The sequence below is a fragment of the Panicum hallii genome, chromosome 9 (assembly GCF_002211085.1).
Source record: "Panicum hallii strain FIL2 chromosome 9, PHallii_v3.1, whole genome shotgun sequence".
Taxonomy (NCBI): domain Eukaryota; kingdom Viridiplantae; phylum Streptophyta; class Magnoliopsida; order Poales; family Poaceae; genus Panicum; species Panicum hallii.
Genome location: NC_038050.1, coordinates 52960316 through 52975650, shown reverse-complemented (window position 1 = coordinate 52975650; position 15335 = coordinate 52960316). Strand labels below are relative to the sequence as shown.

At 38.6% G+C, this 15335-nt stretch overlaps 1 protein-coding gene across 1 annotated transcript; it reads right to left on the bottom strand.

Moving 5' to 3' along the window:
* Window positions 1-1974: 1974 nt before the first annotated feature.
* LOC112875034 (inositol-tetrakisphosphate 1-kinase 1) lies at window positions 1975-9476 on the bottom strand. Its single transcript, XM_025938715.1, has 10 exons — window positions 9012-9476; window positions 6809-6890; window positions 6568-6600; window positions 6181-6301; window positions 5698-5790; window positions 4729-4848; window positions 4474-4650; window positions 4175-4230; window positions 4011-4095; window positions 1975-3032 (listed from the first exon to the last, which is right to left on the bottom strand). The coding sequence occupies exons 1-10, from the start codon at window positions 9191-9193 to the stop codon at window positions 2938-2940; spliced, it is 1044 nt and encodes a 347-aa protein (XP_025794500.1). The 5' UTR covers window positions 9194-9476; the 3' UTR covers window positions 1975-2937.
* Between the last annotated feature and the right edge of the window lie 5859 nt (window positions 9477-15335).

Genomic DNA, 15335 nt, shown 5'->3' with positions numbered 1-15335 from the left:
AATAATATAATTCAGTACAATTGTTATATTTTTGCTGTAACTACTAAGTTTTCTGCGGTAGTTATCTCAAAGAACAAAGCATCTGTGCCGTAAAATAACAGATGGATGCGCCACCGAACAAAATTACATTATATATATTAGTAATCTGAATTAACATGCACCGTTAGTTTAAACGGCATCAGATTCCTTATGTCTTGGACGAAGTAAGCATGACGATGATTGCTAATAGCAACCTATCATTAGGACCATATCTTGCTGTTTGCCTTGTGTCTGCTGGTTGCAGTGGCCAACCTATCATCAGGTACGGCCCAAATTGAGAAGTTCTGCAAGCAGGGCAAACCAACCTCTACTATTATATAGTATAGTTCATTTAGTTTGTGCCTTAGCATATGACTAAGACCAATCATATGGGCAAGCTGAAAGTACTCCTAAAATATGTTGCTTTCAGAAAGAGACTTTGGATAGAGTTGATCTGTTTGTTTCAACAATTTCTTTTTGAAAAAGAAAACCATGCCATAAGGATGCAACATCACACGCTTGGTACCTAAAAGATTTCATGACCTAACATTCGGTTGAAGGCATTGAAATTAACAAACAGTTGATGTGTACTTATCCTCTCCTTTGCGAAAAGCTGTGTGTTGACTTGGTTGTGAATTTGTGAGGTGAAAACCTGATGATTGGATCAAGTAGGTAGTAACAAAAAATTAAAAGGCTGCTGATTGACTTGATTAGTATGTGTTATGCTGAGCACGTAATGTGCGAGATAAAGTAAGTGATCTTGACCAACTAAGATAATGTTCTGATAGCCATCATTATGTATTTGAATGTGAAAAGCAAGGGCGAACAAATCTTTGCCTGACACTTCATACAATACTTATGTCACTAGCATGTTCCGATCAGCACAAAAAAAAAAAGTAGCCATCAGATATACTGGTCCTAGCTAGTATGAGTGTACCCCCATGTGTCCATGTTTCAGTGTCAAAATGATACAACAGTCAATTCGTATTTACCCATCATGTACGTGTGTAAATAAAAACTGCGAACAATGGGAATTTCCACTTCAAAATCAAAATATGTCTAGATAATTCACCTAATATCCAATGCGAAGCGGAAATTACTCCCTATTTTCAAATTTCTTGTCATAATCTCAGATGCAGTCAGCAACCTAGTCATCTCTGAAGAATTGCTCATGCCTGAGCAATTTCACTGTAGTAGTTTCATCCATGCACACACCAACTCTTCACTGAAACTGGGTAGAAACTCACTGGTGTATGCATCGATAGCTTAGTGCAGGCAATGTCTTGCATTGATTCTGAAGCTCCTTCCCAGGGAGTTTACAAAGCCATTGTAGCATTGATCCAATAGTGATAATGACAAGCAGAGACAAGAACTGGAATATCAGAGCAGTGCTTAGAATTGAAGAAAGTGGCCCTGGTTAATCAGCTAGATCATGATCTTAATTTAACTAGCGAGCTAAAGAAAAACATTTAGTCGAGCATTCAGGCCTAGAATTAGACAAATTACCACCATCAATCAGCGGGGTGGTGTCAGTGAGTGCTATATGTGCGCACTAGAACGATGATTTGACTGCCGCCATAGGATGTTGAAAAGATCTAGCTTCTGGAATATAAGGCTATTGTAAAAATCTGTCAGAGAGGATAGGTTTTACAGTAAGCTGCATCCACAGCTTTTTGCGTAACATCTGACTGATGGCTGGTGGGAGGAAAGGATAAAAGTTCATAGCAGTGATGCTGTGATCATCATATTGGAGGACCAAGTGCTTCTGGCCTTGCCGTTGTGAGATAGGTGTATTGTGTATAACATGGTAGCATGATCCATATTCTAATCTATTAAACATATGCCATCATTTTGGCTCGGTGACAGGTGCAGTAAGATCTAGACGTCTCAGATCATCGGCTGCATCGATATGTTACCGCACAAAAGCAATGCACGCCCTCTTCACAAGTCAATTACTAATAATTTTCAATCAGATCAAAAGCTTCTGGAAAGTGGAACTATGTCTCAAGGGGAACCCGCAGTAGCAACTCGTAACTGAATCCACGAGTTGTCCAGTTTGCCTTTATCTTCTAAGTTCAGAAAGACGTTCGAGGTATCCACTGCGTCCACGAAATCAGCTGACGGTCCATAGCCTACATTTCTTGACCATCCGATCTATAGCCTGGTTTAATACCAAAAGATGAGTCTGGAACCTTCCCCTGCAGACTTGGTCTCCGCTGCTCCTGCCATCTCGACCCTCCTCCCTCCTCGTCGCCATGTGCCGCCGCCTGCTTCCATTTCACGGCGAAGCAACGGCAGATGGCTGCGCTGAGGGGGCGCGCAGCCAGGGGCGGCGCTGCAGCCGCAGCCGAGGGCCAGCCCGGGCCAAAAGTCGAGCAGGCAGATGGAGAGGTAGAGACAATATGAACATGGGGGCACGCAGGCATGTCTCGCGCATAGCTTTATTCTGCTGCTTCTATTTGATGCATTATTGCAAGTTGTAGGACAAGGAAATAAGTTTGTGATTAAGCAGCTTCATCTTTTACCATGCTACTACCACCCCTTCTTCTGATGTTTGAAAGAGGAGACCCCATTAAATTACCATTACGGAGTGCAAGAGCTCCTAAACTTGACCTCCACTGGGCCAGCCCAAGCTGGCGCGGCAACGCCCCAAGTTTTCTAGTAAAGGATGAAAGCAAGCCTTGCATCTCAAGAGGACCTTGTTGCAAAGACGCCTGGCATTTAAGGTAGGCACTCAGTTAAACGATCTACACAGGTTGGGCACAGGACCAGAAACCTTTTTTCTAATACTGCACCCACCCACATGCTCTGTCAAGGCTAACAACCATCCCATTGCTATGTACTACCTGGAAAATCTATTAGTTGCCACTGTTGCATGGCTGGCTGGCATCTGTTAATGGGCTCCATCTTGGCAATGCTTCAGCTCCCGCTTAAAAGCCTCTTGTATTTGCTTTGCACGAGGCTTAGAAGGAAGTCAGTAAATATGTGCTCATATCCTGGCATCTTGCCATACCCTGCAGAATTTAAGCTACAACAATCAGAAAACACAAAGAGCAATATAACACTTTGCTTTGCAACAAACTGAGTGTCGTATTGATGGTCATATAATACGCTTTGAGAGCAGTTCTGAAAAGGTAAAGCTTATGCAGCAGCAGAGATTATAAAACTGATCTAGGCATGTATAAGTTTACCCGAACGAATTTGTTATGATCTTATCTCAAATAGATCATGCTGTAGTCATATTGTACATGTCTTCAAAATTCACCAAGAAGCACATCTGTTGCTAAAACATGCGCATAAAATGGCATCTGTGGCAACTATACAAATGAAGCAACAGCAATATGCTTAGGGTGTGTTTGGTTGCTCGAATGTGATTCCGTAGAGTCGCATCGTATATCCTGGATGAGTGGAAGCAGGCTGTGTGGATGCAAGGCCTTGAAGAAAACAGTGTTTGGTTGGTTGCGTGGGCGGATGCAGTAATCCTGCATCGGCGGATGCAATAACCCTGTGAAGATGTTTGGTTGCACGTACGAACGGATGCAGGGAATATTTAACTGAGACTGACATGTGGGTTCTACGCTGTGCAGTTGCATCCACTGGGCCAAGCCTGAATGAGACGCTCGACTTGTGCGTTTCCGCCGGTGCAAGATGCCAGCGTATTTTTGTCTCCATTGGGCCATGTTGCTACAGTGGAGTCAGGCAAACAAACGCACTTCTTTTACAGATATATGGATGAGCGGATGCACGGAGGCCGGCATCTGGCCAACAAAACACCCTTAGCTGCTACACAAAAGTGACTATACGCTATCCATAAATCTAATCCAAACAAAGGATTACGCCCCAGAGATTCATTGAAGAGAAATGAATTCAGCTGAAAAGAGAGCCATCATGCACAAAGCTATAGACTCTGCATGCACTATAACTTGCTTGTGCACAAAAACACATGGGGAGGGAAATAGATCCAACATACAACATTGAAAAGAGTAACTTACCAGGAAAATAGTTGATGTCAATGACATAGTACCGATCCTTTCTTCCATGTTCTCTAATCATATCTATGTTAAACAGTCTAAGACCCTGGTATATTCTAAAGTGTCAGGCGAGCACATAAATGTCAAGTGTTGCATAGGGCTTATATATAATGAGATTTACATACCAGTCGGCGTCGAAGCTCCTTGCCGAGTTTCTCTAGAAGTGGTGTTGGAGGAAGTTCTGTCATAAGAGCAATAAGTTTGATCAGTTACAAAAATATAATTAACAGGGAAATTAATAAGTTGACACCTCTTCTAAGAGACTTAACAACTTCAGTAGAATTTATTTCAAGGATAGAAAAATGGCATACAGGTCATTCATCAGGGCAGTTATACCTGAACTAAAGGACTCGGGTGTAGTAAGCAAGTTGCAATAAGTTAAACTAATGCAGATGTAACAATTTCACCTGTACAGAAACTTTACCTGCAATACAAGGGTCAACATCTGCATCTTCTGCATTATTTGTAGCACAGGAAACTCTTGGAAACCGAAAGATGCCATCATTGTTTCCCAAGTCATATGTGTTAACATCAGGAAGTGAAAACCGACGGACAACCCGTATAGTTTCACCAACAATATATACCTTAAATAGGATCCCACCTGTACAGACAACAAAAATCAGTTTCAATATAGACCAATAGTTTGCAAGTGTATACAGGAGAATAATGGAATATTTACCATGGTTGACAAATTCCTGGAGAACTAGAGGAGGATCAAGCGAAGGCAGCGATGCCTCCACATATGCAAGAGATAGCTCATGAGATTTTGATGTTCCATCAACAACCAATGGCTTGGCAACTGCAAAAGGAGTATTGTTCACATTAGAAACATCTAGGATTTTACCCTTTCTCGTTTCCAAAAAAGTTACAGCTTATAACAAGGAAGCATAGAAGATACAGCATGCTAGAACGAAAAATAAATGGAGGTGAAACTTAAAACCATTCCCAGAGAATTGTCAAACCATATATTGTTGCCTTCATCATTAGTTGAATTGGAAGGAATAATGGAAGAGCAAAGTTTGATAACAGCAAACATCCCTATTATACTATATATCGAGACCAGTGTCCCCTTCATTGCCATGTAACCACTCACTACTAAACACTAACAAGCTAGTATGCAAACATTTTCAATAAAAGATTTGAATAATTTTACATGTCATTGACTCATAAAAAACCCATAGATGTGGAGCAAAAATTTGCAAATCCTAATTCATTTCATATTTCTGTCCTTTCCTTGAAAGGTATATTTTGCATACAGCAATGAAGCACATAATGAAAATCTACAGGAAAAAAAGCCTAATCCAAAACAAAACAGATAGATAATTAAACATATAAATAATAGATCACCCAAGGAAAATTAACTCTAATAAAATAAATTAATAGCAAAGAAATGGAAGTTACTAATTCTGGAGCATCATAATATAGGTAACATTTAACACTAATAATTTTCATCAATAACTCAACAAAAATACAACTATTTATGCCCATATTGGAAAGTTTAAAGGAATCAGCATACAATTTTCAAGTACAAGTTCAATGCAAAAAATTCTACATATAGTACATCTTCAAAGCCAGAAATTTCTTCATACTATTTTCATGATTTATCTTTGAGGGATAACAGGATCATAATTATGTACGAATAACTCACCCAAGGGCAAGGTTAGTCCAGCCTTGGCAACTGCATCAGGTATGGAAGACGGATCTTTCATGATGACCAACTGTCGTGGAGTGCAAACTTCGCCTGCAATAATTAATCACAAGAAATAATTAAGTGAAAAGCTCATCATGCTATTTTCCCAGGATAAAAGTGCATAACTCATTTCCAGTCACATGGCATCACTAAAATTGTAATTTTACACTTTGAGCAAGTTAGAGAACCATGATGAGCATTTAAGAAAGTAGAGCTCCCAGTGTCTCTGATTCCATGCCAATAATTATCCTATCAATAACTTGAACAATCAACTTATTAGGAATTAACGATAACGGTTGAATTTGACTCTCCCTCCCTCCTCTCCATTTCTATGTTATTCTAGATCACAAGGTATCAAGTTAACTTATACACACATAATAAGAGCAAATTTAAGTCATCACATATATCTATTTGCTAACATTGAAGTTACAAAAAAAATACCATAGCCATTGGACAAGTTCAGATCAGCAACTTCTTGAAGCATGGACTGGCGATTGTGCAAATGCTGGATAGCATTTGGTGGATCGAGGACAGTCACTTCTGGATGCTCTTCACGATAATCCTTCAAGAACATTAAAGAAGTGAATATATGCAGAAGAAAACACAACACTCAATACTTAGAATGTTTAGCATGAAAGTATTGCAATAAGCCTCACAATTCTGCAATCTGGCTTTAAAATGAAACATAATATCTAAATTGCATGTTGCGGACAGAAAGAACTACTACAAGAAACATGATAGTAGCTATGCTAGATGCAGAGCCAGTTTGAGGTGTACACAACTACACATTGCACACAGAAGGTTTCCACTTTGGTGTTCAGGGCCTACCTCCAGAACTTGCTCCCACTCCTTGCTAGTAAGCTAACAAAAAGCACGCACAAAACTCAGTTAGAAGCAAACAAAATGAGCACAGAGTATGAAGACAAGTTCTGAAAAATAAGATGCAGGACATCAAACTATTATCTAATAGATATGGGCCAGAGAGGTGCATCTGGATGTAATCTATGTAAGATGATAAAAGATACCCAAAACTGCAATGCCATCTCAACAGAAAGACCAAGTTACGGACCTTGTGCAAAATAATGTCAAACGGGCCTTGTTCAGAGAGAGGACGAGTCTCATCAATTGATACGAAATGAATATCTTTCTTCCTGAACAAATGCAGTATCACAGAACAGTTGAAAACACTATTCAAATAGTATAAAGGGGCAAGTAAGAGCATACTGGTCATATTTAAACAAAAATGAATAGAGAAAAAAGAGCGGAATCATCCAAAAGCAACATATGAAATTTTATTGAGGCAGCTTCAACAGCACACCGTAATAAATAGATGCATACAAATTGAAGTAGCTACGATAATCACATATTGGAAATATAATTCAAGATTTTCCTGGATGTAACATACACTCTACTTGATTTTGGGGGAGGAAACAAAGAAATAATGTATAAACCTCTTCAAAGGAAACTTAAAAGTGACTAACAAATCATATGGAAGTTGTACTGGCTTGAAGCTTTGTAGTCTCAAAAGTTTTACTATAAACTTTGTTGATTTCGGAAATTCATATTCTTCCAAATATAGCAAAGAATAATGTGTGTATTGAATTGCGTCTGTACATTATCTGTTGTTTAAAATTTGTCCAATATACTTCAGTACACATTAGCTGCACACTAACCCTAACCATTTAATGTGCTGGAAGCCAACAGGTACACTTACACCATAGCATCCAGCCTTTCTTATTTTCAAGTAAGTGAGGTAACATATGACAAATGTAACTAACAAATCAGTAAACAGAGCCATAAAGGTTCTCTATTTAGGGCATATCACACTAATGATTTTTAGAAAATTAATAAAAATAGTGTTGCATGTCATTCCTTCCTTCATATAGAACCTTGAATGCAGCCAAGGCTGGAGCTATATGCTAGCTAGAACAAAGCAGGAAATAAACCTCAGAATACAAAGCAATGGTTCTACTGAAGAAGATAAATCTAGTAGACCAAAATTTATTTTGTTTACATCAATCGTAAGCAATGCTGGAGCTAAATATGCAATTTCAAGCTCATTCATGATATTCATACTTAAAACTACCACACGGGGAGCATTGAGAACAACCGCACTCGCACAGACGGTGCTAAAAAGGGCATTTCATATTGTACTTGAAGCAGCTTAAGCCTCTAAATGGAAACAAATTATTAAATTCACCTGATTGAACATGACTTCACAAACAAAGCAGTCTATCAATAAATCTAGAACAATAAGCATAGTTGATTTTTTTTGAAGCTTAAGTACTTAAGAGACTTATAGAAACGCGGAAAAATTATACAAACTATGCTTCAAATTTTTTTTAAAAAAAATCTCTTCTAACAGACAAAGCAAAGGCATTTCCTGTTCCAATTCATTTATATCCTTTTCCACCATGTTTTGTTTATGTGAGCATGCATCAAGTCTTGGTCAAATTAAAACATCCATACAATAGTTTAATTTAGATTGAGGCTTCAGTCAAGGAAGTTTTAGACATCGCCCAACAGCCAGGACAGATTATTTTGGTCACCAGTGGTCATTTTAACGACATAGCCCAAGACATGTGATGTGCTTAGCCACAAGAATATTCCACCATGAGAATCTCTGATACCAACCAAATGTGATGTGCATACAAAATTACTCATATTTCCAAATTGACACAGCGATAAGCTATACAAAGGGTCAACACAACAGAAAAGTAAAGATGACCACTGATAGCTTGTGTCAGAATAAACATATCACAATCAAGCACCCTAGATTCCTTCGAATACTAGTAATATAGTATGACCCTCAGTTTTTAGCAAAGAAAACTCCTACAGAACCTACTCTCACTACCCACTTGACTCCTACAAGATCATAAGGGTTCAATTTCATGGCCACTCCTTGTCACTAGAAAATACAGTCAATTCCCTTCCATTCCATCAAAAACCTTAGAAATCAAATTACTTCCGCCATTTCCTACCTACTAAATCAACAAAGTTCACTTCCCCGTAGAGGATTTTCCAACGAGGGTGACAACATAATCCGATCAGGCAATGCAAATTGAATATTTAAATTGACTTGCCCTTAAGCCCCTAACCACCAATCCACCATTTCCTTTGTGTTGTTCCAGAATAATTAAATTAAACAGAAACCACATCCCTTTCAGTCAACCAAATCGGCCACCACAGCACACCACACGCCTCTTCTCCTGGGACAACCTCACAAAAGATTCCAGCTTTGACGCGGGGGATCAGCAGGTCTCTTCTTTTACCTGGCGAGCGCGAGCAGCTTGGGCTGCAGGAAGCTCTTGACCTTCTTCTTGGTGAGGGCGTAGCCCACCACCAGCCGCTGCTGCCCCGCAGGGGCGGGCGGCGGGGACAAGGGCACCGGCTCCCCCGCCGCAGCCGCAGCCGCAGCCGCCTCGTCATCCGACACCTCCCCGTGCACCCTCATCCCCACAAACCCTAACCCTAACCCCGCCCAGGAATGGCGATGAAACCGACCCCCAACGAAAAATACCTCGAAAAATCTGGGAAAAAATCCAGGAAAGTCCGGGGGCGATCGGGGGCTAGGAATTTGCGGACTGGGATGGTTCAAGATGGAAGGTTCAAGGTGGGATCAGGGAGCAGATAAGATGATTTTCTTGCCCGAAGTGTGTTGTTTTGTTTTTGGAGCTTTGCGTTTTAATGGCGAGGCGAGTGTGAGGAGAGGTGGGGGGAGAGAGAGAGAGGTGGGGGGGGGGGGGGGTGGAGGGGAGGGAGTCCAGAGAGGAAGCAAGCGGAGGAAGAGCAGGCGGGTATTTGTAGATGACGGAGGGAGCAGAGCACGGGGCTGCTGCTCGGATCTTCTGCGGCTGCGCAACCCTGTGGATTCTCAACTCTGACGGTCTGACCTTCCAACTGTGGTGGGGAGAAGGAAGCCATATCCTAATGCACTGTGTAAGCCAACAAAAATTATCCTACTGCATACATGCACGGCTAGTCGTAATTTTAGAGGTTACATATCCTCTCTCTCTTTGTAACTACTACATCAACGAAAGGTATGTACACATATAGAAGTAGTAAGTAAGTATAGAATGAATATTTCATATATAGAACGAGTTTTATCTACACTCGTGTGTAACTACTCTCACCATCAGTATACCATCATGCGTATATTCACATACTCATTTATCACTTTGAGTATGTTTATATACTTATTCTAAGATACTATATATGAAAAATTTGAAAAGCATCCCTATTTTTTAAATATACATTATTATACCTTAGTACTAGTATATAAAATTAAGTATGTTCATATACTCAATGTATGGTCATATAGCTAAAGTATATACCATCACAAATGATCTAGTATGATCACATACACCTTGTATTTAAACTCGTTCTATAAGCTATATATATATACACACATATATACACACACTCAATCCGTTCCAAATTTTAGGTCGTTTCGGTAACCTAGATATATAAATTTTATTATGCACCTAGATATATGCTATGTCTTGATACATAGCACAAACTATATATGGGTTGCTAAAACAATCTATAATTTAGAACAGAGGGAGTATTTATATGTCGTACAAAATTGAAGGATGGGACGTGATGGTAAAGCTATTGTCAATCATAGATTTCAACGTACTGATATTTCTAACATAGATTTAAGTTTTCCAACTATTTTTCACTAATTTTTTATATATTTTGGTCTATTTGAGAAATATAAGTTTGCAAAAAACACATACAGACCTTTTGATACCAGAGGAATATTAGTCTCTCCATATTTAAATTTTACAAACATCTATACAATTTGATACATGGAAAGGATCTTTTAACATATAAATTTCATGTTTCTCGTTGAAGTTTGAATCAATTTCTAGGTCAAACAATTTCTCCATTTTAAATGTATGACGTTTAGAATATATATATATATATATATGACAAGTTTTATCTACACTCGCTTATAGCTACTCTCACTATCAATATACCACCGTGCGTATGTTCACATACTCATTCATCACTTTGAGTATGTTCATATACTAATTCTAAGATACTTCAAAGGGATATGTACGAAAAATTTCAAAAGAATCTCTATTTTTTAAATATATCATGATTATACATTAGTACAGTATATAAAGATGAGTATGTTCATATACTCTATGTATGGTCACATACTTAAAAGTATATACCATCACAGATGGTCTAGTATAATCACATACACCTCGTACATACTTTTTGTTAGGTCAGATACGCCCTACATCATAAGATATACATGTAGGAGTAGCTGCAAGCGCGTGCAGGATTTTTCATATATATATATATATATATATATATATATATATATATATATATATATATGAAGTGGGGATAGAATCTTTTGTTATGTGCAAGAACTCTGTACGCGGGTGTGGGTGGCTATGGGGAGAGGCCTATGGATGTTTAAAAGCAACTTTATTGGATGGAAATGAACTTTGGCTATTAACAATTTCTGTACATTCTATGCATGCAATAGATGATGCCAGTTGCTACAGCTAGGATATGGAAACACGCAAGGAATTGCTTCGTTCGCACAAGAATACAATAACTCATTAAAATTGTGCCTTTTAAGCACCGGTATATTCCTTCAGGTATTTTATGGATCTATTGAAAATATATAATTGCACAAGAATCTTCGGCATATTTTTTCATCCTCGAAGATCATTCTTCTCCACTTTTATGCACTACTAGTAATAGTTGCATTGACTTTTATAGTACGCATCAATATTCAATTTATTTATTGTTTAAATCTAGTATCTAAAATTCATGAATGGAAACAATTGAGAATAAGATTAAGCACATAATATGTTTCCACTTTCATATTTAGTAATGATTTGGTTATTAATATTATAGGTCTCTTTAGATTCTATTTTTATTCCAAGAGACTACTCATTTGATTCCAAAATGTTCAGCACGCATTTGGGCATGATGGTGAAATATTTAGCTGCTTTATTGTTCTTACATTTCTCTTGTTGCATGAGTAGCTAACTGTACAATTTTTTAATCCAATAAAAATATGGTCCTAATTTTTAATAGAGTCTAAGGAAATAATCCTCTGCTATTTTGAAAAAAAATGTGTGCCTACTATGTGAAATGCATATTGTATTTCCATTTAAATTCAACCTGAGTTTGTGCCTGCTTGGTGTGTGCGAGAGAGAAAGACGACTAATAATAATGATTAAGGATCTTTTAAAATATAAAAATATATATGTTGAAGTGGGTCATATTAGATTTGTGATACATATAGATTTTTCTTAAAAAGAGAAATTCTCATGACCTCTACCCACATAATTAGATTTTTGTTAAAAAATTTATGAACGCATTCAGTCAATAGGAGTCTTTTATGGGTCATGATGAGGCTATCCCAACCAACCATGCACCATCTCCTATGTAAACTAAGGATGTGATGTAGAAGATGTTATTCAAGTAAGATAACACGTGAATATTGAACTAATTACACATATCGAGCTAATAAGCTACATCAAGAATTGATTTCACTTCTAGCTAAAACTAAGTTCAACATATATGAGAATTTTTTGCTACCTAAATGTTCTACATTGGTTCTATTTAGGTTTATACATGAAGAGAAGGATGACGCTGAATGTTTGGACCCAATCAGACCAACAAACTACCGAAGGCGAGCTTCCAACAACAGAAAGCCCATTTCTAGCTGTTTGGCCTTCCAAGATGAGAGAGTCTGTTTCTGTTGTTCGGATAACTATAAAGAACCAATCATAACACTTGATCCCCAATAGCTATAAAGACCTATAAGTACTTGTTGGAAAACATATAAAATCTCCTTTCTAATGCAACAAACCGCATGTCATTTGGACTCCACAATAAAGAGTTATGATCAACTTAGTGGAGATTGCATAGAATCCCAACAGCCACATGGGGCTCCTTGGGATTTCATTTCGTGGTGATCTTTGAGTTAGCATAACTTTAGAAACTCCAAGATCCATTCACACCCAACTGGAAGGGTTTCTAGTATAAATAAATCTTGTATCCAAATTATTATAAGACTTTTGATGAATTGAATAGAACCGCTTTGTTCATCTGTGTGCTAACAAATTTAGAAAGTGTTTCTCTACCTCTTTGCTCTTGTGATTTTCCTTTAGGATTACTAAAGCAGCTGCTTCATCAGCACCTAGTCTGTGCTTCTGCTGCTTCGAGTGTAAGCTGCGTAGGTTGGTTCTTTAAAAGTGTGATTGGACGAATCCTTGATTCGTACTGCCATATATAGATGGTGGTTGACTTCTTATGTGTGTCATCAAGCTGTTTGCAGCTAGCTATTTATCTTGGATGATAATTTAGCTAGCCATCATGTTTAAGATTCTATGTCTTGAAGATCGGGACCGAGCTTCATCAGATCATTCCTTATCCAAAGATTACATTGGAAAATTCCTATCACTACAAACTATCCTGATATTGTTTCTCAAACTAGCCTGATAATGTTTTGTACTCCCGCCATCAATTGATTGAGTAGGTTATATATGTTAGGAGAATTGAACCCACAGCTTAAGACGTGAAAGGACCTCAAGATGTCTAGAGGGGGGTGAATAGACTAATCTGAAACTTAAAACACTTTGAGAACTGTTAGTAACACAGATGTCCGGATACTCCGGACTTTGTGTCCGGAGTTTCCGGAGATATTGTCCGAAGAGTTCGGGTATGAAACGATGTACACAGATACTGTAATTTAGATCGAGTAAATTTCGGAGAGCTAGTGATACCTTTGGAGTGTTTCTTACCAGTTGTCTTACTCTAGAGGCTTGTATAATAGTAGATCGATCACAAACTCTAAAAAGTTAGTCTCACAAGCAAATAACCAGTAGTTCAAAGTAAGGTGACACGGAGAGGTAAATATTTGTTTTCTGGAGTTCACTCCCAAAGGAGCTACGTCTCTATTAAGGAAGAGTTCAAGAGACAATGCTTAAGAACTCTTATGCTCCTCCCCAAGGGCGAGACCGACGCTCAAGCCTAAGGTCACTTACTATAAAATCCTCCGAGAGGATGGCACGTACAAACTTCTTGTGGAGCTCACAATACGGCTTAGCACTCCTAAGCACGCCTAGTCATCTAGGAGCACTTAGCTCTAAGAGTAACAAACTTCAATCACCGGCTTGACAAGGACCTAGTGCTCAAGGGATTTGAATGACAACTCACTAAGCATAAATCTCTCCTCTTGTAACACTCACACTTGAATTCTCAAAGAAAATCACTCAAAGATGGAAGGAGGGGTGTGAGATGGCTCTTTCAAGGTGTTTCAAACTGTGCAGCACGAAAATGAGCAAGAGGGCTGACTGTTGAGGGTATGGAGGGGTATTTATACCCCCACTCCAAAAACTAGCCATTGGCGCAAGAGATGCCTGGAAACCCCGGGCAAATGTTCGGATACTCCGGACACTGGGATCCGGACACTCCCGACCCAGAGAAATTTACTGACAGTGAGCAGATACCTGGAGACTCCATGTATATGTTCGGATACTCCGGATATTGTGTCTGGATATTCCGGACCCGGAGTCTCCGGACTCACCAGGGACACTCTCAAAAATATCGTTTCAAAGTGGTTTTTGTGGCTCACGAGTATTTGTGTGGGTTCTCTTGAGAACCTACAGATCAAAGTCCCTCTTGATAGTATGGGGTTCCTATACTCAAAAATAAAACAAAATTCTATTCTTCGAGTAAATTTCAACCACCGCTTTTTTATTTCTTTTTGAGGGGTTGTACTTCACCATACGTTTTGCTTTCTCAACTTCAGCACCTGCACACATGCTAGATAAACGCGATTAAACATACATGTGTTTTGTCATCTAAAACCAAAACCCACTAATGGGCCTAGATATCTTTCAATCTCTCTCTTTTTGATAATTGATGACAATACATATGTAATTCATTTGATAATCATAAAGCTGTAAATATCTATCATATAAAGTGCTCCCCCTTAATGTATGCAATGAACTTGAATTTCAAATTGACTTCTCAAATATCAATATTGGCACATTAGGGTAAAGACAAGAAAACTCTTTATACAATCTACAGTGGGGGTGAGCAAGTGTGTGCTAAGACAATATGTGATGCAAATGACAGGTTATGCACTCAAGAAAAATTGGTGTTGGTAGCAAAAACCAGAGTATCCGGACCTCCTGCACAGAACACAGAAAACAACAAGTCATCACAATTCAAGTAAGCATCACACTAACATTTAAGCCTTAGAACAACTTTAAACTTTACAACTAAGTAGATTAAGGCACAAAGTAGCACATATTACAACTTGTTTTCACACGCCACATAGTCCTTACACAAAAGATAGATAGATAAAGTGCAATACAAGCCGATAGAGTTTGATTACAAGCCCAAGTCCAAAAGATTACAAGAATAATGACATTTCACTCCCCTTTGTCATCAAGTGCCAAAAAGGGAATGAAAAGGCGATAAGATCAACTATTCATCATCATCATCGGCATCTTCCTCGGAGGTGTCCTCGTCTTCATCGGAGTCATGGTGCTCATGGTAGTCTTGAGGCACGTCTTCTTCCATCTCCTCATCTTCATCAAAGATCTCTT